A 27094-nucleotide genomic window follows, 5' to 3' on the forward strand; every position below is an offset into this window, starting at 1 on the left:
AAATTACATTTATGCTAAGAATAAGCTTCATTTTCTAAGGGAGCGTGTAAGAATGGTTATTTATGGATTTAAAATATATCCTGATAAAAAACTGACCTTAGGGGTTGAGAGGTATGAGTCCTTTGAAATGATGATACTATTTGAAGAGTAGTTCAAATAGAATTTAATGGACTGTGAAACTGTAGTTTTAAAGTAATTAGTGTACCTAATAAAAAGCTTTGCACTAGTAAGGAATATGAAAGGTCAGATGAAATATTGTAATTATCTTAATAGTTAAAGAATCTTGTTTATTAATATGTCAATTATTTTGACAGTATTTTTCAGGGGGTTAAAGCAAGGAGCTGTCTTTTAGCCTCCTTATCATATCATTATACATCGTTTACCAAGTGTTCACACACACAACACCCAGGATGGACAGCACAATCAAAATGCATGCATCACCTGTGTTTCAAGGAAATTTTGACTAAATGCTTTAAAGCCACAATTATATATATATACTCTAATGCTGGATCTTGAATTGATCTGTCAAAACCTTGAAAGTCATTACCCCCCCAAAAAAAAACAACAGACATCTGGTGAATCAACTTTATTGCATAACAACAGCAGAAGTACTATAGTTGTAGTACTTAACAACTTAGTACAGAATAAACTCATACAAAGAGACACCATCAGCAACCATGGCAGAGAGGAGAGGTGGATTATTGGGGCATATATCCCAGGAGTTGGGAAAAGCAATGGACCTGTGTTCTAGTCTCCAAAATATCGGTGGCTTATTGTGGACCTTGAACAATTAAGTTCTACCTCTCTCAGCTTTAGTTGGCTCAACCGTAAAACAGAAGATAAGGACTAGATGGTCTCTAAGGTCTTCCAGCTATAACAATACAGGATTCTAAGGACAAATGCAGAGAACTTGGAAGATTATAAGATAAGAGGAAGAGGGTGTGGTTACAGATGCCTTCTCTTTAGACCCGGACAAGTAGCCCCCTTTTGTGAGCCAGGAAGCCAAGAGCAGTTGCTGAAAAGATGGTAGTCAATCCAATCAGCCTCAGCAGGCCTGGCACAGAGGGCAAATGTCTCTCCAAGAAAGTCGTGGTAATGGGCTGCGCAGGGACATCCTGGGTTCAGAGAACATTTGGTGTCAGTATAAGGCTTGTGTACTTCACTCCAATAAGTCTGTATTTCCTCCAGTTCTCTGAACATGATCCCCTCTTGCCAAACTCTGGGCCATTAAACATAGCATTCCCTCTAGTCATAACACTCATCCCCATACCCGCCTGAGCCCTTTCCTTAACTAATTCTGACTCATCCTTCCAGTCTCAGTTTATATATCACCTCCTCAGGGAGCATTTCCTGTGCCTCCAGGCTAAGATGATCCCTCTTTTTACATTCTCAGCATGTCTTCTTCATCACACTTGCACAGTTTGGTTATCATCTGTTTTCCCAACTGCATGTTGAGCTCTGTGAAAGCACTGCTATTACCCTTATCACAGCAACTCGTGCAGAGTAGGTACACAATAAATAGCTGTTGAGTTGAATGAATCTATGGCCAACTCAGTCCTCAATTCCATCTCTGACAGAAGCACTAAGAGAATGACTTGGATTGGCAGGGCTATCCTTTTTGACTTCATACTTGATAGAGGAATAACTTTGACCTTTTTTGACCCTTGTCCTATACGATGCATTTCACTCTATCCTGTATGTGTCCTTCTGTCTATTCAGGAAGACTTCCTGTTGTTATATGCACTATTATTTTTGTAATAAATCAAAAATGCATTTTTAATCTAAATCTGCTCCATTTCATTTCATCCCTTTGCCGCTGGACAGGGTTATACTGACATATCTTCCTTTAATTTCCTACCTCCTGCTGAGAATCACCAGGTTACACATTTATTAAACAGGCATGTGTTGAGTTCTTAATATGTCTAGAGCTTAATATGTCTAGAGGCATATATATATATATATATATATATATATATATATATATATATATATACATATACCGGGGGTGCCAAAAAATGTATATGAGTGGACACTTTGGTCAACGTCACTCAAACAGTAGTTCACCATAATCAGAAGTGTCTGGACGCTAATGGTAACCACTTTGAAGCACCTCTTATAATTGCAGAAGTCAAACGTGACTTGCATTCATCTTTTGTTATCAGTATATATTGAGTATTAAGATTTTAATACAGTTTTCTTTTCTTAAAATATGTATACTTTTTTGGCACCGTGTGTGTGTGTGTGTGTGTGTGTGTGTGTGTGTATCTTAACAATCTGTAATGAATGTGACAGCTACAATTTTATGAAAATACTTCTAAATCTCTCACCTCTGCCCTAACTCTTTAAACATTCATGGGTTGAATCACTTAGGGAAAGGTATGTGAATATATACAAGTGTGTTATTTTTGCAAATAATTGCTTTTAGAGGAAAGAGATTTAAATTAATGAAATAAAATATAACCTACTACAAACTCTGGTTCAGACTGCCAGATTTCATCCTCTGGGATCTTCCTCATAGCATACAGAATCTGAAAAGAAAGAGTATCCTGATGAATACTCTTAAGAGAAAGTGGCACCATCTTTCTCTTAATCTGCTCTTTAAATAAAGGACTAACTGAGTCTCGGGACATCCATCAAAAATGCCACGGTAAAAGCTAACACAGTCCACTGAACCATTAAAAGACTCCAAAAAGTCTTTTATTGATGTCATAAGAGGCTCTGATCATTAGGCTCACCATAAATTATAATAGTTTGAACATGGCTTAATGGGATGATATCACAGGAATTGTCGGGAAATACATAAATGAATTCTGAGTCCCAATAGCAACATGTTTGGTTCTATAATGTTAGACCTAGGTTATCTTTCAAGTATAGCCATAGTGATCTTTTAGCCCCATGAGCTCTTTACCTTGGGTGACATGATAGATATTTTCATTGTTATTTTTGGGTTAAGGTGCTCGCTTTACCTAAGACTATTATTAAAATTGTGTTTCATGGGTCTTCAGATGGAAGTTATTGGTGAGTTGGCCTCCAGGATATCAGACATCTTTGACCTGTGTCAGGCCCATGAATTGTCACCTTCCCCACAGTCCATGACCCCACACCCTACCTCTCGGGCTGCTCTCTCTCCAGCTTCCACAGCCCCCTCCATGTAGCCACTCCAATGTGTCGCAGTCTCAGTGCCTGCAAAATAAATCCTGCCCACTGGCTGGCGTAGAACTCTTGAAACAAAAGCAGAGAGGTAAAGTGGTCAGTCTCAGAGAACCAGAGAAGAACCTTCCCACAAAGCTGGTCGGTTTCCTCAGATTCTAAACATCAGGAGTATGGTGTCAATTTTGAAATAATGTTCACAGGTTCCTCCAGTTCTTGCATGATCCTTGTCATAGACAAACTGGAATAAAAGTGTAAGTCTACTCCTGTACCAACAGCTTATATGTAAAGGGACTGACATCAATGGGACATGTATGTTTCACTTACATGAAGTGAGAGACTATAAGAGCCCAACCACGTGTAGCTCCTTCAATGGCTCACTAACTCTTTACAAGCTGACACAGGCGCCCAGTTCCCTACCTGATTATTCCACCAATGAACTTGGCAAATCACTTTCTCTCACTGAGCTCTGACTTCCTCATAGCTTAAAGGGCATGGTCCAATGATTTCTAAGTTCTTTTCCATCAGTGACATGTAACAAATCTGTAAGTCTGACTATGGCTCTGAAACTACCATTCATTCAGCACTTACCTCTACTAGTGTTAAGAGTTTTACTGCATTAAATTACAACAGTTAACATTTGTTGGGTGCCAAGCACTCTTCTAAGGGCATTAATCCTCAGCACAGCTCTATGAGGTTGTCACAATTATTATCTCTATTTTGCAGAAGAGAATATAGAGGTAGGGAGACTGTGGTGGACATTGTGATGCATTCCTCAAACCCCCTTCAAGAATGAAAGGCTTATTTTCAGCTGTTGGAAGTGCTGCCAGAAGATTGCCTTTTAATGTCAGCCCTGTTTGGAGATTGCCAGTGCTTAAGAAAATTGCGTTGCTTAAGGTCATGCCTCCTTCCAGCAGCAGCTGCATCCAGTGACTGATCATCATGGGGCCACAAAGACCTGACCCCCTTGTCTCACTTGGAACAACTCTTAAAAGCTCCAGAGCACCCTGTGGGGGACAGCTGAGGCCTTCACTGGAACTGCATCACAGCCCAACCTCTCCCTCTGCTCACCCTTGCGTCTTTCCTTTCTCACAGGTATTGATATCAAGGGATCTCCCTAGTACGTATCCTGTATGCTAATTTTTGTTTCAGAGTCTGCTTCCTGGGGAATCTAACCAGCAACAAAGACAAAGTAATTTACTGTACATCACAGCTAGTAAGTGGCAGAGGTGATATTTGAACCTAGGCCATCTGACTCCAAAAACCACAGACTTAACTTGGTTATACTTCTTCCCTCTATTGAATTACTTCTTAAATATTCTATTTATTTATTAAATTTATTGGGGTGACATCGATTACTAAAATTATATAGGTTTCAAGTGTTCATTTCCATAATACATCATCTATATATTGCATTCTGCGTTCACCACCCAGAGTCAGTTCTCCTTCCAGCACCATATATTTGATCCGTTACCTTCTTCTACCGCACCCACTCTGGTAACCACTTAAGTGTTGTCTGTGTCTATAAGTTTTTATTCCTTCATTTGTCTTGTTTCTTTGTTGCTTTCAGTCTTATATCTTACATATGAGTGAAGTCATATGGTTCTTGACTTTTTCTGTCTGACTTATTTTCCTTAGCATAATAATATCAAGATCCATCCATGTTGTCACAAATGGCAGTGTTTCCCTTTTTATTATTTATTTTTATTTATTTTTTAATTAAAGTCTTTTCTTAAGGCCAAGTACTATTCCACTGTGTATACAGAGGGTGCCAAACATATATATATATATATATATATATATATATATATATATATATATATATATATATATAAACATTTTAAGACAGGAAAAAACTATTAATATTGTAATACTCAATATATACTGATAACAAAAGATGAACACAAGTCACGTTTGACTTCTGTAATTACAAGAGGTGCTCAAAGCGGTTACCATCAGCGTCCAGACACTTCTGATTACAGAGAGTGACTGCTTGACCAAAGTGTCCAATTGTATACATTTCTTTGGCACCCCCCGGTATATACCACATCTTCTTTATCCAATCATTTATTGAAGGACACTTTGGTTGTTTCCATGTCTTGGCCACCGTGAACAATGCTGCAATGAACATGGTGGTACATATATCTTTATGGATAAATGTTTTCAGATATTTTGGGTAGATACTCAAAAGAGGGATTGCTGGGTCATATGGTAATTCTATTCTTAATTTATTGAAGAACCTCCATACTGTTTTCAATAGTGGCTATCCAATTTACAGTCCCACCAGCAGTGTATAAGCGTTGATTTTTCTCTACAGCATCTCCAATACTTGTTATTACTTGTCTTGTTGATCATAGCCATTCTAATAGGTGTGAGGTGTTATCTCATTATGGTTTTCATTTGTATTTCCCTAATAGCTAATGAAGTTGACCATTTTTTCATATATCTGTTGGCCGTTTGTATGTCTTCTTGGGAGAAGTGTCTGTTCAGGTCCTCTGCCCATTTTTAATGGGATTGTTTGTGGTTTTTGTTGTTGTTGAGTTGTATGAGTTCTTTATATATTTTAGATATTAGCCTCTTATCGGTGGCGTTGTTTGCAAATACCTTCTCCCATTCGGTTGGTTGCCTCTTTGTTTTGGTGATGGCTTCTTTTGCTGTGCAGAAGCTTTTTAGTTTGACATAGTCCCATTCATTTATTTTTGCTTTTACTTCCCTTGCCTTTGAGGTAAAATTCATGAAATCCTCACTGACCCCAAGGTCCATAACTTTAGTACTTATGCTTTCTTCAATGTAATTTATTATGTTAGGTCTTATGTTTAGGTTTTTGACCCATTTTGAGTTAATTTTGGTATATGATGACAGACAGTAGTCTAGTTTTATTGCTTTTCATGTGGGTTTCCAATTTTCCCAGCATCATTTATTAAAGAGGTTTTCTTTTTTTTTTTTTATTAAATTTACTGGGGTGACAATTGTTAGTAAAATTACATAGATTTCAGGTGTACAATTCTGTATTACACGACCAAGTGGGGTTCATCCCCGGGGCACAAGGATGGTTCAACATTCGCAAATCCATCAATGTGATACATCATATAAACAAAATAAAGGATATTAAAGAGGTTTTCTTTTCTCCATTGTATGTTTTTGGCTCCTTTGTCGAAATTATCTGACCATATATATGTGGGTTTATTTCTGGGCTCTCAATTCTATTCCATTGGTCTGTGTGTCTATTTTTCGGCCAATACCATGCTGTTTTGATTATTGTCACTTTGTAGTACAAACTGAAGTCTGGGAGTGTGATATCTCCAGCCTTGTTCTTTTTCTTAGGATTGCTTTTGCTATTCAGGATCTTTTGTGATTCCATACAAATCTGGTGCTTTCTTTTTCTATTTCTTGAAAAAAAAGCCACTGTCTATTTATAGGGATTGCATTAAATGTGTATATTGCTTTGGGTAATGTGGCCATTTTAACTCTGTTGATTCTTCCAATCCATGAACACAGAATATCTTTCCATTTCTTTGTGTCTTCAATTTTTTTAAATAATGTTTTAAAGCTTTCAGTGTATAGGTCCTTCATATCCTTTATTCCTAGGTATTTTATTATTTTTGTTGCAATTGCAAAAGGATTTTTTTTTCCATTTCTTTTTCTGAAATTTCATTGTTAGTATATAGGAATGCAATGGATTTTTGTACGTTGATTTTGTATCCTGCAACTATACTGTATTCGTTTATTGTTTCTAATATTATTTTTGGTGGTGTTTTTAGGGTTTTCTATATAAATAATCATGTCATCTGCAACAAGTGACAATTTAACCTTTTCATTCCCAATTTAGATGCCTTTTATTTGTTTTTCTTGCCTGACTGTTCTGGCTAGGACTTTCAATACTATGTTGAATAATAGTGGTGACAAGGGGTCTCCCTGTGTTGTTTGTGATTTTAGAGGAAAAGCTTTCAGTTTTTCATCATTAAGCAGGATATTAGTTTAGGGTTTGTCATGTATGGCCTTTGTTATGTTGCAGTATATCCTTTCTATACCAATTTTATTAAGTGTTTTAATCATAAATGGATGTTGTATCTTGTCAAATGCCTTTTCTGTATCTATTGATATAGTCATATGTTTTCATCCTCTATTTTGTTTATGTGGTGTATCACATTGATTGAGTTATGTATGTTGAACCATCCTTGTGCCCCTGGGATGAACCCCACCTGGTCGTGATGCATAATCTTTTTAATGTATTTTTGTATTCGATTTGCTAGTATTTTGCTTAGGATTTCTGCATCTGTATTCATTAGAGATACTGGTCTGTAGTTTTCTTTTTTGTGCTATTTTTTTTTTACCAGGTTTTGCTATCAGGGTAATATTGGCCCCATAACATGAGTTAGGAGGTTTCACCTCTTCTTTGGAATTTTTTGGAAGAGTTTGAGGAGGACAGGTATTAAATCATCTTTGAATGCTTGGTAGAATTCATTAGTGAGGCAATCTGGTCCTGGACTTTTGCTTTTGGGAAGGTTTTGGATGATTGTTTCAATTTCCTTACTGTTGATCAGTCTGTTTAGATTTCCAGCTCTTCATGATTCAGTCTAGGAAGGTTATGTATTTTTAAGAAATTGTCCAGTTCTTCTAGGCTATTGAATTTGGTGGCATATAGTGCTTCATATTATTCTCATATGATCCTTTGTATTTCTCTGGTATCCATGGTAACTTCTCCTCTTTCATTTCTGATTTTGCTTATTTGTATCTTTTCTTTTTTCCTTAGTGAGTCTAGTCAAAGGTTTTTCAATTTTATTAACCTTTTCAAAGAACCAGCTCTTTGTTGCATTAATGTTTTTCTAGTATTGTTTTTTTTCTGCTTCGTTTAATTTGCTCACATTTTTATTACTTACTTCCTTCTGCTGACTTTGAGTTTCATGTGTTCTTCTGTTTCTAATTCTTTAAGATGTAATGTTAGATTGTTTATTTGGATTTTTTTGTTGTTGTTGTTTCTTGAGATAGGCCTGTAATGAGATAAATTTCCCTCTTAAAACTGCTTTCGTCACATTCCAATAATTTTGACAAAATGTATTTTCATTCTCATTTGTTTCTATGCATCTTTTGATGTCTCCTTTTATCTCTTCTTTGACCCAGTCATTCTTTAATAGCATGGTGTTTAGTCTCCACGTTATCTGTGGTTTTTCCCACTTTCTTTTTTCAGTTGATCTTCAATTTGAAAGCTTTGTGTTTGGAGAATATGTTTGGTATGATTTCAATCTTCTTAAATTTTCTGAGGCTAATTTTATGTCCCGACATATGGTCTATCTTCAACAATGTTTCATGTGCATTAGAAAAGAACGTAGTCTGGTCGTCTAGGATGAAATGCTCTGTAAATGTCAATTATGTCCATTTGGTCTAATATGTCATTTAAGGCTGGTATTTCCTTACTGATTTGCTGTTTGGATGATCTATCCATAGCTGTCAATGGTGTATTTTGGTCCCCTACTATAATTGTGTTTTTGTTAGTTTCTCCCTTTAGTTCTGTTAGTAGTTGCTTTATATATTTAGGTGCTCCCTGATTGGGGGCTTATATATTGGTAAGTGTTACATCTTCTTGTTGTATTGTCCCCTTTATAATTATGAAATGTCCATCTTTCTTTCTTGTTACCTTTTTTATCCTGAAGTCTGTTTCATTTGATCTAAGTATGGTTACACCCACTTCTCTGCATAGCATTTGTTTGGAGGATCGATTTCCACCCTTTTACTTTGAGTCTATATTTGTCCTTGTAGCTGAGAAGTATCTCTTGGAGGCAGAATATGGTTGGGTTTTGTTTTTTGATGCAATCTGCTACTCTGTGTCTTTTTATTGGTGAGTTCAGTCCATTTACATTTAGGGTGATTACTGATATTTCCTATCACCATTCTATCTTGTTTTCTGGTAGCTTGGTGTCTCCATTGTTTCTTTGCCGCTGTGTTTCTCTCTGTTATTTTAGTTTGGTGGTATTCTATGATGTTTTTCCCTCTGTTTTCTCTTTTTTTATGTTATGTGTCTCAGTTCTGGATTTTGTTTTTGAGTGGTTACCATTTAGCTTATGTAAAAGAAAGTTTCATATGAGGTGTGATCACAAAATATGGTGACTGTTTAAATAAAAAAAAAATACTAAAAGATACATTGCCATTAACCCCCCTCGAAACACTCCCTCTTGGTTCAAACACACTTATCCCATCATTCTTGCCACTTTCTGAAGCAGTTCTGGAAGTTCGCTTTTGTGCATGTCTTTACGAGTGTTTAAGAAACAATGTGTGTAGGAAACAGCCTGAGAAATGGGCAAATGGTTTCATCCTCCGTCATGGCAATGCTCTGTGTCACACATTGCTTCTGGTATGGCAATTTCTGTCAAATAAAAACATTATCATGTGTCCTCATCCACCTTATTCACCAGATCTGACACTGTGAGACTTCTGGCTCTTCCCCGAAGTAAAAATGACAACGAAAGGTAAACATTTTGAATTGATTCAGGACATTGAGGCAGCCACAACAGCGCAACTAAAGACACTCATGAAAGAGGACTTCCAGAACTGCTTCAGAAAGTGGCAAGAACAATGGGACAAATGTGTTAAAAGCAAGGCGGCTTATTGGCAATGTGTCTTTTACTATAATGATTTCTTAATTTAAAAATTCACTGTACTTTTTATCATACCTCGTATATACAGTAGTCTTTGTTCTTCAGCATGCAACTTATCTCCATTCCTCTTTGCAAATTCAGACCTTTACTCCCTCCCCTTTTATGTTTTTGTTGTCACAAATTATCCCTATTTATGCTGTTAGTTCATTTCTGAGTTGCAGTACAAATTGCCTTCTTCTCTTTTTCTTTTTTTATCTTTTTATCTTCTTTACTTTTTATGTTATGTTTAAATGTATAATGCCATTTTCTGTGTGGGGGTTGCCATTTCCTGCTTCTATCTGTCTGTTAGTAATTTTGCTCATAGTTTTGTATCTTGTTGTCTTTTTGTTTCAGGTTGAATAGCCTCCTTCAGTATTTCCTGTCATGCAGGCCTTCTGGTGGAAAATTCTCTCAGTTTCTGTGTATCTGGAAAGGTCTTTATTCCTCCTTCATATCTAAAGGATAACTTTGTGGCATATATTATTCTTGGCTGGTAATTTTTCTCTTTCAATAGTTTGAATATTTGATTCTACTCCCTCCTGGCTTGTAGAGTTTCTACTGAAAAATCTGATGATAATCTAATGGGCTTTCCTCTGTAAGTTACCCTCTTCTTTTCCCTGGCTGCCTTGAGAATTCTTTATTTGTTGTTATTATTTTTTGTAATATACTGGGAAACTATTCTTTTTTAAAAAATTTTATTGGGGAATATTGGGGAACAGTGTATTTCTCCCCGGTCCATCAGCTCCAAGTCATTGTCCTTAAATCTAGTTGTGGAGGGCACAGCTCAGCTCCAAGTCCAGTCATCATTTTCAATCTTAGGTGCAGGGGGCACAGCCCACCATCCCATGCAGGAATTGAACCAGCAACCTTGTTGTTGGGAGCTCGCACTCTAACCAACTGAACCATCTGGCCATTGCTATTTGTTATTAATTTTTGATAGCTTCAATATAATGTGCTTTGGAGAAGGCCTTTTAAGATTGAGGTAATTAGGTGTTCTGTTTGCTTGTTGGATTCGAGGATCCAGTTTTTTCCATAGGTTTGGGAAGTTCTTATCAACTATTTGTTTGAATAGACTCTCTGTGCCCTTCTTCTTCTCTTCTCCTCTGGTATACCCATCATTCTTATATTGCTCTTTCTGATGGATTCAGTTAGTTCTTTTTTTTTTTTTTAATTAAATTTATTGGGGTGACAATTGTTAGTAAAATTACATAGATTTCAGGTGTACAATTCTGTATTACATCATCTATAAATCCCATTGTGTGTTCATCACCCAGAGTCAGTTCTTCCATCACCATATATTCAGTTAGTTCTTGTAGAGTTCTTTCATTTCTTGTAACTCTCATGTCTCTCTCTTGTTCTATCTGTGTCATTCCCAGATTTCTACGTTCAATCTCACTAATTCTTCCTTCCATCTGTTCAGTTCTATTTCCTAAGCTGGCTATTTGATTTTTCATCTCTTAATGAGTTTTTCAGCTCCAGAATTTCTATTTCTTTTTAATTTCAATCTCTTTGGTAAAATCTTTATTTTGTTCATTGATTTTATTTTTGAATTCATTAAATTGACTGAGTTTTCTTGCAGCTCAATGAGTTTTTCAGAGCTGCAATCTTGAATTTTCTGTCATTTAAGTCACATATTTCCATGTCTTTAAGTTTACAAGTATTTTCTGGAGATTTAAAGATTTTCTTTATGAGCTGCCTTGTTACCTTGGTTATTCATGGCCATTAATGGATTCTTTCTCTTCCTGGGCATCTATGGAAGTGAATTTTGCAGCGGGTTGATATGAAGAGACTTTCCCAATAGGTAGTGCAGGAGCATTTTATTTCCTCTTGTGCTGTTGTGGTTTCTCGCATGGTGGGAGATTTCCTGGGGGAGGTGGGCTTCTCCTCTGTGACCAGGTGGCCTTGGTTTCAGGGCACCACCCTCATGGGAGGATGTGGTGGGTGATTGGGTTCTGAGCCTCTGAAATCCCAGTGCTGCCCCTGTAGCTAGATGCAGAGCTGTGAGTCTCAGCATCCCTGAGTGTCCTTGCTGTGATCAGCTGGGAAAGGTGGGGGCAGGGTGGGCTGGGAAAGGCAGCAAGTGTGTTTGTGGCTTTGTACTCTTCCAAGTAATAGTGACTGCCAGACCACAACTGCCTCATCCCTATAGGTCCTCCCTTGTCACTGAAATTAGCCACACTGTGTATCTACCACTCAGGAACTATCTGTCCAGTTCTCAGGGCAATAGATATTCTGCTCTTTAATTTGACACTGCTACTGTTTTTCTGTGGCTCACTGCATACACTGGGAGGGTGTGGGGGAGGTGTGCTCTGAGAGGTTGAGTGGAGTTGGCCAGGCTCCGTGGCTTTGTTTTCTGCCTGGCAGTGAGGGCTGGAAGACTGCAGTTGTTCCACTTCTGTATTTGGTCTTTGCCCTAAGGTTTCTGCCCTGATCATAGGGTTCAGCCATATTATATGCCAGTCCTTCAGGCAGAATTTCTTGGGCCACAGAGAGTGCACCTTCAGTCTCAATTCTCCCCTCTCCCAGGATCGCAGTGAGATTCAGGCGGTGTCCCGCAGCCCCCGTCTCTGCACTTCATTCTTCCCTCATCCCCTGTTTGCCCTGATTCGCCCATTTCAGATGTTTGGATCTGATCTCTCAGATGTATTTGTGTGTTGCATAGGGAATCCTCTGTTGAATTATAGCTGTTCTATTTGTTGTAACTTCAAGGGGAGATATGAAGGAGCACCCCTCATGCTGCCATATTTCTGATATCACCTCTTTAATATTTTTAAAGAACTCTATGACATAGCTACTAACTATCATTATCTCATTTTATATATGAGGAAATGGAGGCTTGGAGAAATGTATGGTGACTGCAAGAGCGCATTGTTAGAAAATAGCAGAGCTAGGATTTGAACTAAGTCTATCATATGTCAAGACCTCTGTTTTTATCTTCTACGCTTTGCCCAATATATCATCATCACTAGTTAAGAAAGAGTTCTCATATGCTACACAAAGGGACAGAAGTGTCACTGCACTTGGCGTCTAAGAGGGGCATTTTGTTGTTACCCTGACAAAAATGCCATAAGGGAAGCACTGTCAACATGTCATTATTCATCTTATCCCAGGTTTCCATTATATTAAGGGATGGGAATGTCCAGAGCTAACACCCATGCCCTCTACCTTAGTCAACACTGTACACTACCAGGCTTTTTATCAGAAAGCCAAACGGGCTGGCTTGAATGTGTGTGTTTTCCTTCACAGGCCCTTACTGTAGCCATAATGTAGCAATAAAAAAGGAGTAGAAAAGAGTAGAGAAGATATTATAGAATATTATAATACTGATGATAATACATGGAATAATCTGGAGTGATCCATAGCCAGCATGGGCTGGAGAACATAAGGGTATTCAGGAAGGGTTCCCTGGAAAAGAAAGTAAATTTGCTTTTTCCATGTTCATCAAACAATGCTGTTTTCACCACAGGTTGACTTTTTTCAAACAAAGGGTACTAACTCCAAATTGGAAACCTCTTGCACTGAGACCTGGCCAAATCCTAGAATTAAATATTGGAAGAGCGAATAAAGGCTTAGAGAATTAATTGTGCTAACAATTAGAATGCAAAAATGTAAAAACCAAGAATTAATTTCAAACAGAGATATTTTTTCCTCCACTTTTCATTTGGAAATCTTCCATTGGGGGGGGGGGCGGAAGCCCAACAGCTAGAGCAGGAAAATCCCTACTCCTTCTTTTGCAGGTGAGTGAACAGATAATACTCATTCATGGAAAAACATATTTTCCATGTGTATTTCTCATGGCTTGGTAGAGTAAAGCATCACTTTATGTGTTTTTCTGCTTTACTGCTGCAATCCGTTTTTCAGTGTATCCAGAAGTAAAATTCTTTAAGAAATGTGTTTATTCTATACTAAAGTTGTACTGTCAATACTGCTCTCTGTCTTCCATCTGGAAGTGGAACATTTTCTGTATATTTCCAGGGCCATGATGATAAAATTCTTTTCAGTATCCCAAATGTAATAGATCTGAAGGGTCAAGGGAAGCATTGTGGGCAGGTAGTCCTTGCACAGGCTGGGAGTTATGTCACTAAGATATGCTGTGCCTTAGTTTCTACCCTACAAATTATAGCTAATGATAAGAAGCTTGACACGTGTCCCTGGGAAAGAATAAAGATGAAAAAGGGTGTTACCATGTCACCACTAATGCCTGATACAATGAGGTTTATCTTGCTTTTCTCATGTGGTCAGGGGCAGGTGAGTGAGTGTCCTTTTCCTCCCCACACTCCATTGCCTAAAGGCATTTTCCTGACACACCTTATGGCATTGAGCATGAAATTTACCACTCTGTGGTCAGAAATCTAATCACATCACAAACCAAAAACAAAAGTAATCCTCTGATAAGCTTTACTCTGTTGAAAAGTTAAGTTTTATATTCCTGAATGTGCTATATGAGGCAAAGAATCCTATCTACCATTCTGATTCTCCATTCCTTCTTCAATATCACCCAGAGCCCAGCCATGCAGAACTTTTCCCAGACATTCCATGAACTTGTAGGATTTCAAGCATTTACTCATATAGTTCCATCTGCCTGGAGTGCATCCCCCAATAGCGTTTCTCTGCCTCTACAATCCTCAGGTGGTATTGGTATTATGAAACCTTTTCGGATTTCTTTCTAGGTAAGGATAGCCTGTCCCTCCCTGGGTGCCCATGGCATTTGTATGCCCCTTTATTAGAGTACTCACCATAGCGCAGTACAGTCAGTGTTTGATATTCTCTTCTCTCTCCATTCCCACCCCAACTCCCAACACTATCAGCTCTTTCACATCAGAGAGGGCTTTTCTCATATCAAAGTTTTCAGCACAAGGCTTGGCAAATGGTTGGCACTTAGCCAAAATACGCTGAATGAAACCATTACTATTGACATATTCTACCCTCACCACATCCAAAAATTAACTTAATGACCCAGTAGCTGATCAGGTGGTGCCCTTTGGCACCATAATGTTCTCATAGATGATATTTTGCTATCTTCAGGAATATGAGGAAAGTACTACCCAAAGTCGTTATGTATCTTCTCACAAGTAGGTTTTAACCCTTCTTTGACTAGCTTTCATGGACAGATTGATTGGTTATCTACATTTACTCACACCCTCTCTTAATTACTCTCAAAAGCCTTTTACTCACTACTCTACATTTCCTATTTTGTTTAGATTGAGCTCTTGGCATTAAATTATTGCTTGGTTTAGTATTACTTCCATAGTCATAATAATTACTGCTATACCATTAATTCACACCTTGCTGTTATCATCACATAGAATTAACTAAACACCAATGAGTCAGCCATACTTGGATGCAAAACACTGTTAATGCTAAAAATCATTGAAATATGCATTTTGAATGGGTGAATTAAAAGGTATGTGAATTATAACAATAAATATATTTAAAAATTACACACTGATTATTAACATACTGATTATTGTTGATTAAGTGCCATCTTGTGCTTTCTTATACACCTGCTAAGAAAACTGAGCTCCAGAGAGGTGAAATGACCTATCCAGGATGACAAAGTTAGTTATCGGTAGAATCAGGAGTGGAACCCAAGCCTCTTCACATTCAGTCTAGAACTCCCTTTGCTTTCTAATACTGTACCCATGTTGGCACTTACACAGATCCATTTGAGGAAGTTTTACTGAGCTCTAAACTCAGTATAAAGATACTTTTTCTGACAATATGAGTGAACCCTCTGACTAAATTCCTATTGTTATGCTGCAACCTTCTTTGGTTACATTGATTGGGATTGCTTCCTCAAAGGAATTAAGAGTGACAGGTACCCTCATGATGCAGAATTATGACTTCATTCATGAGATTCACAAGATAAAATGGAAAGTGGGGATTTTTTTTTTCTAGCATTTCCAAGAAACAGAAGTGCTACATGAACCTGTTTAGAGTTTGGATTCAGGTTCAGGGCATTTCAGTCAGAGCTTAGCACACTTTTACTATACCTTCCATATTGAGTCATGATCCCAGGGGGGAAGTAGGTCGTGTAGCAGCCTCCTGAGTACTGCTCCTCACACCAGTTCATCTCTTCATAGTGCACCGGCTGCAAGGCAGAGTGACAAAAGCCTGAAGGAAACTATCTATTCTAGAATAAATCAAACACAGTCCAGTAAGCTTCTGGATGAAGTAGAGCCTTATCATCCAGATGTTTTTAGAGATATGTCTTTGGGCAGATAAATGCCCTGGTAATACACTTTTAAGAAATTCTGACTTCAGAAAGTTTTCTCAGTTGGTTCATTCATGTCTCAGGTACTGTCCATAAACTGCAACTGTTTAGTTCCATTTTTAAATTGGTTTTAACTATTAATAAGTTTTAGTGCCTAATGGTTTCAAGACAAGTTTAAAAAAGAATTTATGCTTCTGGAGTGGTTGGAGCAGGAAAAAGCAGAAAAACATGTCTGTCAAGGAAAAGGGACGAGAAGATTCATGTTTTTGGTGGAATTGAGCTTTGTTGAAGGAAGCTAAACAGACAAATTAATGTTTTCATGAGATTAAGACAATTCTGTTGGTATTACTGGTAAACAACTATTGATCTGAAAAATATGTTTTTTGCCATGAACAGACAAAGCATTATATGAGATTTTTATAAACTTGAGCTCTTTGTTAAAATAACTAAACATAAGCATTATCATTACACATGATTTTGAAAAGATAAAATCAACATGACAAGTTTTGAGAGGAAAAAATATTAGTTTAAAAATAGATTTTGAAAAAATGTTTTGTTTAAAAAACTTGCAGTCACATAGGACTTTTGGATAGTCACTTGTAATATGTCCTATTTACAAAGCACTAGGCCCTGCCTGAGGGATGTAAGTTGCTCCAGGCCTCTAGTATTCCCAAATCTCATAGCTAGCCGTCTTCCCTCTTTGCATCTGAGGGGACAACCACCTCATGAGCACTCTTTTCTGGTTGTTTCCTGCTAATCAGAAGGTTGGACTTCATCTTTCACCTTTTCTTGCTCCCAGGACTTGCTTCTTTTCAGACAATAGGTAACAAAGCAGGAGTACAGCAAGTGTCCCTCTCTATGCCAAAAGCAAACAAGGATAGGAGCAGCTCATTTTTATCATCAGCAATTAATAATCCACATCCTTCTTAGGAAAAAGAGACTTTCCCAAATTAAAATGATCAACTTCTTTGGAAGTTTGAGAACAACTTCTTTCCTCTCCAACTAAGGTTCAACAAACAACTACCTTACAGGTTGTCAGAAGAATTTCTATTATAAATTGCTTCAGCCTGAGAGTATCTCAGAACATAACTTCAAAAAAGCTGAAGTATCTACCAGGGTAAAATTGCTTGAACAGCATTTTTAAACAGAAAACCCAGTAATTTTTAACAGATGTTAAATAAGTTTCCTTAGTGTATATATAAATTTGGTTTTGCTACTTCACTCACACTACTCTTGAACTTAGAGGCTATACTTATATTTAAACTTGCTAAATGGTATATGAATGCAAAAAAAAGAAACAAAACACCTTTCTCATTATTATTATTTTTCTCCAAACCAATAAATTACTTATTCTTGTTCATTTGCTGAGAAAGAACTTCAAAAATCCTTAAAAGCATATATTTCACCTATATCAATGAGTAGCAACAAATTTTTACTTGAAAAGAATGAACAAAAATGACAAATTCAAAAGCCACAACTTGACTAGGAGAAAGCAAGTCACTGCAAAGTTGAGCAAGATAAGTGTTAGAATAAAGATTAAGCCATGTAGCTGCTCAACTAGGTCATGGTGCACACTGCAGAAATTTGGATTTAAGAAGCTTAACAAGTTAAACATTCTTAGACCCCTCATTAGATTTTTCTCACACTTTAACTGCTCATTTGTACAGCAGTCTCCATTGCCTTCAAATACTTCATGGACAACTGGATTTAATAATCACTTTCCAAAGATGATTTAATCCATGTCAAAACATAAAAACCCCAGCAATCTGGTAAATGTAATGAGAACACCAATTTATGGCTTTAAATATTGATGAGGGAGGCAGTTATGGCTACTGGTCATGAGCACATTGGGCCCTCTACCATCAAACGTCTTAACTCACTGCCTCCCTACTCCACCTTCACCCCTCCTTTGACCATCTGTGGGGTACTACTAGTTTAACTTGAAGATCAGTTTCCTTAGGCTGCTTCCAATGATGTCTACGATACTCAGCTGACAGGGCTCACTTTGAGTCAATCAGCATGTCTTCCCTGTACCCCTAATGTTCAAGGGTAAAGCAAGGCAAAAAGGGATGTGCAGAAGTGGGGCAGGCCACCCTGTTTTTACTCTCAATGGAATGGGGAGTGGGATGGGTGTTAGGAAATGCTTGTATGCTAGTTTATAAATACAAATGAGACTCTGGTTTGTACAAGGTCAACAGAGAAGTAGAAAACTCTTTTCATCCCCATCCTGGCTGCTAGGATATAGAATCTCACTATGGGTAGCAGAAGCTCCCCTCTTTTTCCACCTGACAGAGCTGAGAGCAAAATGGTCCAATGCCTTGCTCCAGGAAGAGTTGTGAACTCAGAGACAAGCAGGGTACCACCTGAAACACAGCAGTGTTGCAGGGTTCCTGAGCTGCCACCAGCACATCTGGGGCCCATACTCTTTGGGACAACTTATAAGTTGACCAACCCTGTGCAGACCCCTCCGAGAATATATCAGGGGAAACATGAGCTCTAGGGCCCTACTTATGAGCCTATTCCTGCTAGCCCTTGAGGACAAAGCAAGATCTCTCTCTCTTAGGAAAGGGTTGTGAAACAGTCTTACCTGCAAAGCTTCTTTGGAGCCTAAAACTTTTGCGTAGAGCTCACAAAGTTTATTCAACCTATGGAAGAAGGGGGCGGGGAACAAAAGTAAATATGAAGGAAGTGAAAGAAAAAGTGAAAGAGGCACTTATCCTCTCATTCACAAACACTCTGTGAGCCATTGCTTCCACTGGACATTTCATTTCAGTTTTTCAAAACAAGCCACTTTGTTCTATTTCAAATGTCTTAAATCTATGGGGTCATAAATAAATTTAAAGAAAATAAAGTGATGCATTTCTTGAATCACTGGGGTCACCCGGCAATTTATCCATTTACTCAAAAACAATTGTGTATCTCTTAAGTGTCAGTCAATCTGCTCAGTACTGGAGATTTGGGGAGGGTTAAGACCTAATTATAGCTCACCCCTTTCCTCCTCCTACCCCACTACAAAGCAATGGCCAGAGTGAAAAGAGGAAGGAGCAGGAAGAGCTTTGAATTGTGCTTCTGCCTCTTAACTACTGTAAGGTTTTGAGCAGGTTACTTAAGCTCTCAGAGCTTTAGTTTTATCAACAAACTCACATGATTTTTTTCATTAATGATGTAAAACTGTGTGGTCCCAGGAGCACACTGGAACTTGTTATAATTGCACCCGTCCCCAAGTAAATTGTCAGCTCCTGAGCTATATCCATTTTTGTGTTCTCAGGTGGTATGTGTATTATGTATTCTCCCATAGCCCCTTGCATGGTATCTTCTGTACAATAAACTCAATAAATATTAATTTGAATATTTGGTTCTTAAGTTATAAGCACTGTGCCTTTATACAAGACACTTATAATTAATATAACAGACACGTATTATTGGGAACACTCATATTATTAGGCAATATCTATCTTAAAAAGTTAAGTAAAATTGAAAGACAGGCAAGTAGGCAGAAAATTTTAAAAAAGGAGAAAAGAAGAGAAGGAGGGGAAAGGGTTTGGGAGGGAACAGGAAGGAGGACAGAAGTAGAGGACGGAATTAAGGGAGGATGGGAGGGAGGGAAGAAAGAAGAGGGACTTTTTGTCTTACCTTTCCTCTTTGGTAAGACGTGCCAGTTTTCTGGCTTTGTTGGCAAGGATAAATCTAAAATATACAAACACGAAAAAGAGGGGAAATTAGTTACTGCTTTCATCTTGGCTTTATTTCTATAGCTGCATTTGTGCACAAGTTAAAAGTCAACCCAAAGAAACAAATTATGCACTAGCTTATTTTATGTTCAATGTTTTACTATTTACATGTTACATTCCTGACACTAAAAGGCATCTTCTACCTTTAGAGATTCAAGGGACTAAAGACAGAAGACTGGCCATAATTTCTGCCTAGGGCGATACTATGACTGGCCCACCTTCCCCTACATGGCTGGTGGCTGATAGGAATGAACCCTGAGCCTTTCAAATTTCATCCATCCCCTGCCCTTTGGTTGTATTTCCAGAATGGCATCTCCCTAGTGCTCAGCCTTCTAGAATCCACCTCCATTCCTAGCCCTATGATTGCCTTCAACTTCACAAAACTGTCTTTGATCTCCTCCAAGACATTCCCCCTCTGTGCTGGTCTTCCTTGCCAAGCTGAGGATTGGGCTGGTCTTTGCTCCTCTCTAGTGGAACTTGGAAAATCTCAACATCCCACATAAATACCATTGATGTCCACACAAGCCTCCACAAGAAGCCCTCTCACTAAAACACTCTAAGTTAATTCTTCATATATTGCTGTCACAAAAGACAGCTTACCAAAATTGTTCAATCCATAGCACTAAATATAAAGCAAAAACTTAATATAACAAATTATAAAATGTTATTGGCGTTCTAATTCCTTTCTAAATATTTATTCATTGAAAGACACTATTTAAAAGAATTTTCCTACTATTGGATTTAAAGAATAATGCCATTGGGTAAAAAATATTTTCAAAAAGTTTGGGGCACATTTATTAATAGTTTGGGAATACATTGCCAACACCAAATAGCATTCATGCCACTATAACTGTGCTTTACCCCATTATGGCGGCATAGCGGCCATCAGGTTTAGTATCATCCAATGTGTAGGCAACTGGAGCTTCCTCTTCTTCAATAATCATGGTTCCACAGTAATCTGGAGAACAGCAAAATGGGAGAAGATATTCATCACCTTACCAAGCTATCCATAGTGGTTACAATGAGCACACATTTTTCAACTTGAGAAGCTCAAAGGCCAAATATATGATATTATATTCTAAATATATGGAGGCAAAACAAACTGATGTCAAAAGGAAGGCTAAGTAGCCAATATTTTGTGGAAAAAATCAAACTTTAAGCTCCTCTCTGCAAAAAAATAAAGCAACGTGATACTATGCATTAATCTAGGCCACCCTTTAATGAAATCTTGTTTCCTTTGCCGTTAATAGTTGCCTCTTCTATTTCCTCTTTTATAAAAAAAAATCAGATAAAACCAAAAATGTGTCAAAGAAATACGAGTTCATAACTGTAAAATAGAAGAAAATGAACGTTCACATTTTATGGGGAGCCACCTAGTCTATATTAACTAGCTCTTGATTATCTGGAGACATGGGCAGAGAGGACATGGTGCTATTGGGTAAAAAAATATTTTAAAATCTACAGAGTTCCAAACCCTCATTTCAAACATGACCTCCAGAAAACTTGGGAAACAATTTCAGCACTTACATCTGTCTCTCCTCCCACGCTCCTCCCCACTGCACATCCACGAGAATCAAAGTCCCAGTAAGCCACTGGGTTGAGGGGTGCTTGCTTGCCCCTCAGCTGTGTTGGGGCAGGAAAAACATTGAGAAAAACTGAAATGTGGGAAGGAGAAATGTTTAAAGTTCATCCAAGAACTCAAGAAGATTTAATAATATAAGAGAAACAGCTAAGGAATCACCTGTTAGAAGAGAAGAAAGAGAGGAGACAAACAGGACAGGATGTGATAAGAGAAAAGAGAAAGTGCACACTAATCATGTGGGGGTCAGCTGGATTGGATGGAGAGATAGCAGAGGACACCAGGCTGTCCAGGGCAGAGGCCCTGCTTTTTGGGTAGCGGGATTCCTTGGACACATCTTTCCCAATGCAAAGCTGGCCTCTGAGCCAGGCAGGTGCACTGGGCAAAAGTGAAAGCGCAAGTGGCAGAGAGGAGTCATGTTCATGCTAGGACAAACCATGTGGCACCAGTGGCATTTCTATTATTTGTAGGTAGAGAGCTCAGGAGCCCCGCCTATGCACACAGGACTTCTGGGACCTCCAGTTAGCTTGGTCCTGCCTCACTCTTAAAAAGGAAGGAGCATTCAAGGACATCTAGACATTTAACAAAGTCCTTAACAAGGACAGCAAAGACAAAAACAGTAACAAACAAGAAGGAGCTCTCAGGAAAAAAAGACAAGGAGTAGAAGAAGTTTCCCTCAAAGTGGCAAGCAACATCCTCAGGGAGAAAAGAGAAGGCATTGTAGCTATGGGAGGTGATAAAGAGGAATATTAAGAATATTATTTGGTGAGAATGCAGATTGGTGCAGCTGCTATGGAAGGCAGTGTGGAGGTTCCTCAAAAAATTAAGAATAGAATTACCATATGACCCAGCAATCCCTGTCCTGTGTATCTACGCAAAAAATCTGAAAACATTTATCCATAAAGCTATATGTGCTCCGATGTTCATTGTAGCTTTATTTATGGTGGCCAACACATGGAAACAACCAAAGTGTCCTTTGGTAGATGATTGGATAAAGAAGTTGTGGTATATATACACAACAGAATACTATCCTGCCATAAGAAAAGACAAAATAGTGCCATTTGTGACAACATGAATGGATCTTGAGATGATTATGCTAAGTGAAATAAGTCAGAAAAAGTCAAGAACCATATGATTTCACTGATATGTGGTATATAAAACTGAAAACAACAAAAGAACAAGACAAACAAATGAAAAAACAAAACTCATAGACACAGACAATAGTTTAGTGGTTACCAGATGGTAAGGGGGAAAAGGGGTGGTAGATGAGGGTAGAGGCAATCAAATATATGGTGATGGAAGGAGAACTGACTCTGGGTGGTGAACACACAATGTGATATATAGATGATGTATTACAGAATTGTACACCTGAAATCTATGTAACTTTGCTAACAATTGTCACCCTAATACACATTATATATATATATATATATATATATATATATATATATATATATATATATATATATATATATTTGAAGCCCAATGACAAAGACCAGTGGAATAGAATTGCTCCAGAAGAACCCCATGTACATATGAGAATTTAGTAGGGTGAAACCATCATAAACCCATTTTTTTTTAATTAAAGTTTATTTGAGGTGACAATTGTTAGTAAAGTTACATAGATTTCAGGTTTACAATTCTGTATTACATCATCTGTACATCCCATTGTGTGTTCACCACCCAGAGTCAGTTCTCCTTCCATCACCATATATTTGATCCCCTTTACCCTCATCTACCACCCCGCTCCCCCTTTACCCTCTGGTCATAAATGCATTTTTAAAAACTGATACACCAGGAGAAAATATTTGCAACATGTACAGAAAAAAATTAACAAGCAAGAGATAAACAGGTAGTTTACAAAATGATTTCATATAGTCCCTATGCTTTGCTAATGATAAAACTTACAAATTACAGATAAATGAAATATTTTTCCCTACTGATTGGAATAGTTAAACATATTATTAGCTGGGTTTACACAAGTCAATTGACTTCATAATTCCACTTTTATAAATTTAACAAAAAGAAATGTTCCTATACAAATCAGAACTATATGAAGTCAGTGGTTTATTGCAGCATAGTGTGTAATAGCAAAAACGTGGAAATAATCAAAATACCTATCAACAGCATACCTATTGGGTATATTTTGATAGAGCCATAAAGTGAAATTCTGTTTATTCAGTTGTTGAAATGAGGTAGATTTCAATGTACTGATGTGGAGAAATGTCTATGGCATACTGGTAACAGCAGAATGCACATTTCAGTATAATATGTATCATGTTTTTTAAAAATAATGTTTTTGGGGAAATATGTAACATTTATTAATATATATGTCTTTAAGTACGTATTAAAGTATATGTATAACATTTATATCCAAATATAATTTTTATAAAAATGTTATATATGTCGAACTACTATGCTATACACCCGAAACTAATCTAAAATAATATTGAATGTCAACTGTAATTGAAAAATAAAAAAAAGTATATATATATATATATATATATATATATATATATATATATATATGTCGGTATACATGTACACATATATTTAAAGTATTAGCTATATATACAATAACTCTCTAAGGATAAACAAATTTTTAACAGTGGTTCCCTAAAGGTAGGGACAATAAGAGAGGGACATTTTTCTTACACTTTTATTTTTTTGAAAGTTTTATAGTGAACAAGTTTACTTCTGTAATTTTTGTAAAAAGCAGGTATTGCTTCTGTCATTTTAAACAGAAATTTATATAAACTAGATTTAAGAGAAAGTATAAGCGGTATAGATGAGCAAAAGCAAGGGAGACTGAAAGGATTCAAGACATTGGTCACAGCCTGCTCTCTCCAAGTAAGTGGGGAAGGGAGAAAGGGCTATGGTGGACATGATGCTCCCCCCATCCCTGCAGGGACCCCAGGAGGGTGGTATACAGATGGTGAAAGTGCTGGACTTAGGATGGCTTGGTGAAAGGCCAGCAAAGAAGAGGGGTCCCTCTTTGCAAATTCACAAAAATGTTACACACCAAGAGACTGGGAAGCATTTCCTGGGATAATCAATCTACAAGCAATTAAGAACTGGCTAGGGCTGTCTGTATGAAAATGCAAAAAGTTACCTTCTCTTTAATAACCCAAACCATACTGCACTTATAAAACAAAGCAAACAAACAAACAAACAAAAATATTGAATGATTGGCTGCTGAGTGCCCAATATATGCTAGTCACTGTGCTAGGCTGTTTGGGCTGCAAAATTTACTCCCTTTTATCTGGTTAGCTCAATATCCCCTGAGCTTTTGTGTTACTCGTTAATCACAGTGTCTTCAGTAGTGGCATTGAAAGTCTGACACGATACAAAGACCCTGTTATAAGAGTCAGCTTCATTAGATTTTATTCCCTTATTGAATCCTTCAAGATATTGTTATTGAATCAACTATCAATGTAATAGGAATCACTGGATATGAGTTTTGCTACAAGCTATACAAGCTGTAGCCTCCCTCGTGTTGCTACAAGAGCCTCGGGAACCCCAATACTGAACTGAATACACTGTCATGCAATTATCAGTTTACATGACTGTCTTCCTCCTGAATCTGAGTTTTCTGGGCAAGGAAATGTGCCTTTGAATTCCCAGTGCCTCGCATGGCACCTGTCATACAATAGGTGTCCAATAGTGATCAGTTACTGAAATACATTTAGATAGTAACTCAGAGAAATTGAAAATGCTTTAGTGAGGCTTTCATGTCTACAATTATTTTTTAAAAGTTTAACTCGAGTCAGACCCAGCCTCTTCTTAAAGGTGGAGAACTTGGGTTTTCCTTTTGACACTAGTACCCAAGAATGAACTTGCCTAGCACATAGCAGGCCTAAGAAAAATGTTTGCAGACACAAATGGAAAGTTACAGATTCTGTCCACAAATAAAGGCATTCAAGTAATTAGTAGAAAATTCTCTATTCCATGGTCCTAAACACTATCTACTTGCCATCAGCCAGCTACCTAAAATGGATCACCTGGGTCATGAGAGGAAACAGTTTAGCAACAGCAGGCTCTTTATGGTGGGTCACTACACTCATTACACTGTCCTTTGCAAAAGGTCGATTACTTGTTCAACTGATGCAACAATCCAATAATAGTTCTAAATAGCATTTCTTGCAAAGGTAGAGAATTAGGAGGCTGAGGTGTGACTGAAAAAGCGTAGCTACAGAAAGAACTGCCCTAAGGTAAAACTATGAAACTTTCCCCCCTTTGCCTCCAGTATAACCTCTTCTCTTTTCTGCAGTCTAGTTCCTCATTTCAGTCCATCCATCCTTTGGCCCTCAGTCCCAGGTACTGATTTTTCATACATAGCCTCCTCTTGGAAGAGAAGTAGATGTGAGAAGAGTAAATGTGGTAAGACTCTAGCATTGTGCTATCCAATACAGTAGCTACTAGTTGCATGTGGCTTTTTACATTTGAATTTGAAGCAATTAAAACAAAATAAAATAGAAAAAATTTGTTTCTCAGTTTCACTAGCTACATTTCAAGTGTTCAACATTCCGGAATCTAGCACTTTAGTGAGTATCCCTGTAATGTTCTACTCAGTACAGTAACACACTTGTTGAATATATACAAATTAACAAATTGATTTAATTTAATATAGTAGAATCTTGACATAAATAAGAAATAGTCTGAACATTTTCAGAATACTCACCTTTGTGAATAGCTTTATAAACTCATACTTTTAAAAACTGTAATAGAAAATATTAATAAACTATGTTCACAAGATTTTGTGGAAGGATTAAATAAACTTCGTGTTGAATTATAAAATGAGTTGGTCATATTCCAAGGGAAGTCAATTCCATGAGCTTCTGCCAATATATTTTATTTGATAGAATTGTACTTGGAACTTGGACTAATGTTTTATTTCCAGTACTCTAATAAAAACAGTTACATGTAAATGCATGTCTTTACACCAAGTTTCTTTGACCTTCTCCCAAAGATCTTTATTTAAGGAGAGTACTTACTCTTTTTCCTCCAGAAGGGCTCTTTATAATAAACGATACACTTGATGACTGAACCCAAAGGCACACGAGTGATCAGCTGGTTTCTCATCATTGGCAGAGGGGGATTGAAATGAATCTTCATGCCCAGAGTAGGAGGAACAGCACTAATTACATACTTAGCCTGAAAGAAAACAATGTGGTTAAACATTGTTCATGGCTTGTTTTTGCGTATTTCCTAATGTTGTTCCTTCATTTTACCCTTGTCACCTCCTTCAGTCTCTTCTTAACAGAAAAAGTGGAAGGATCTTGTTAAAACCAAAATAAGCCCTTATTGTTCCCTAGTTCAAAACCTCCAATGACTTCCCATCACACATAGAATCAAAACCAAGTTCCACAGTCACTTCCAAGTCCATACATGAAATGGATCCCTGTTATATCTTTGATCTTACCTCTTATTATTCTTCCCCTCAATCCTTAGTTCTGCCACTTTGACCATCTTGCTGTTCTTTCATCATGTCAGGATTGCTTCAACCTCAGGGTTTTTGCACTGGCTATTCTGTCTACCTGGAATATTCTTCCCTCAGATAGCCACATGGATAAATTCCTCATCTCTTTTGGTGCTGTGCTCAAACATCAGTGAGACCTTCCTTGATGACCAATTTAAAAGTTCATGACCAGTTGTCTCACCCTGCCTTCTGGCACACCCTCTCCCCCTCCCCTGCTTGATTTTTTCCATGGTACTTATCACTATCTGGCATACTCTATATTTTAACTATATATTTGGTTATGGCCTTTCTCCTTCACTAGAATGTAAG

At 37.5% G+C, this 27094-nt stretch overlaps 1 protein-coding gene across 1 annotated transcript in view; it reads right to left on the reverse strand.

Moving 5' to 3' along the window:
• Positions 1-571: 571 nt before the first annotated feature.
• The window catches only part of MAOB (monoamine oxidase B), a 136985-nt gene continuing 110462 nt past the window's right edge, over positions 572-27094 (reverse strand). Inside the window, exons 8-15 of the mRNA XM_019717754.3 lie at positions 26301-26460; positions 20589-20685; positions 19630-19683; positions 18584-18641; positions 15776-15873; positions 3110-3221; positions 2466-2528; positions 572-1115 (exon numbers count right to left, since the gene is read on the reverse strand). Of these exons, the coding sequence (XP_019573313.3) occupies positions 963-1115; positions 2466-2528; positions 3110-3221; positions 15776-15873; positions 18584-18641; positions 19630-19683; positions 20589-20685; positions 26301-26460 (795 nt within the window). The 3' untranslated portion in view covers positions 572-962. The remainder of the gene's footprint in view (positions 1116-2465; positions 2529-3109; positions 3222-15775; positions 15874-18583; positions 18642-19629; positions 19684-20588; positions 20686-26300; positions 26461-27094) is intronic.

This window comes from Rhinolophus sinicus, chromosome 18 (assembly GCF_057876585.1).
Source record: "Rhinolophus sinicus isolate RSI-liver-muscle chromosome 18, RSI-T2T, whole genome shotgun sequence".
Taxonomy (NCBI): Eukaryota; Metazoa; Chordata; class Mammalia; order Chiroptera; family Rhinolophidae; genus Rhinolophus; species Rhinolophus sinicus.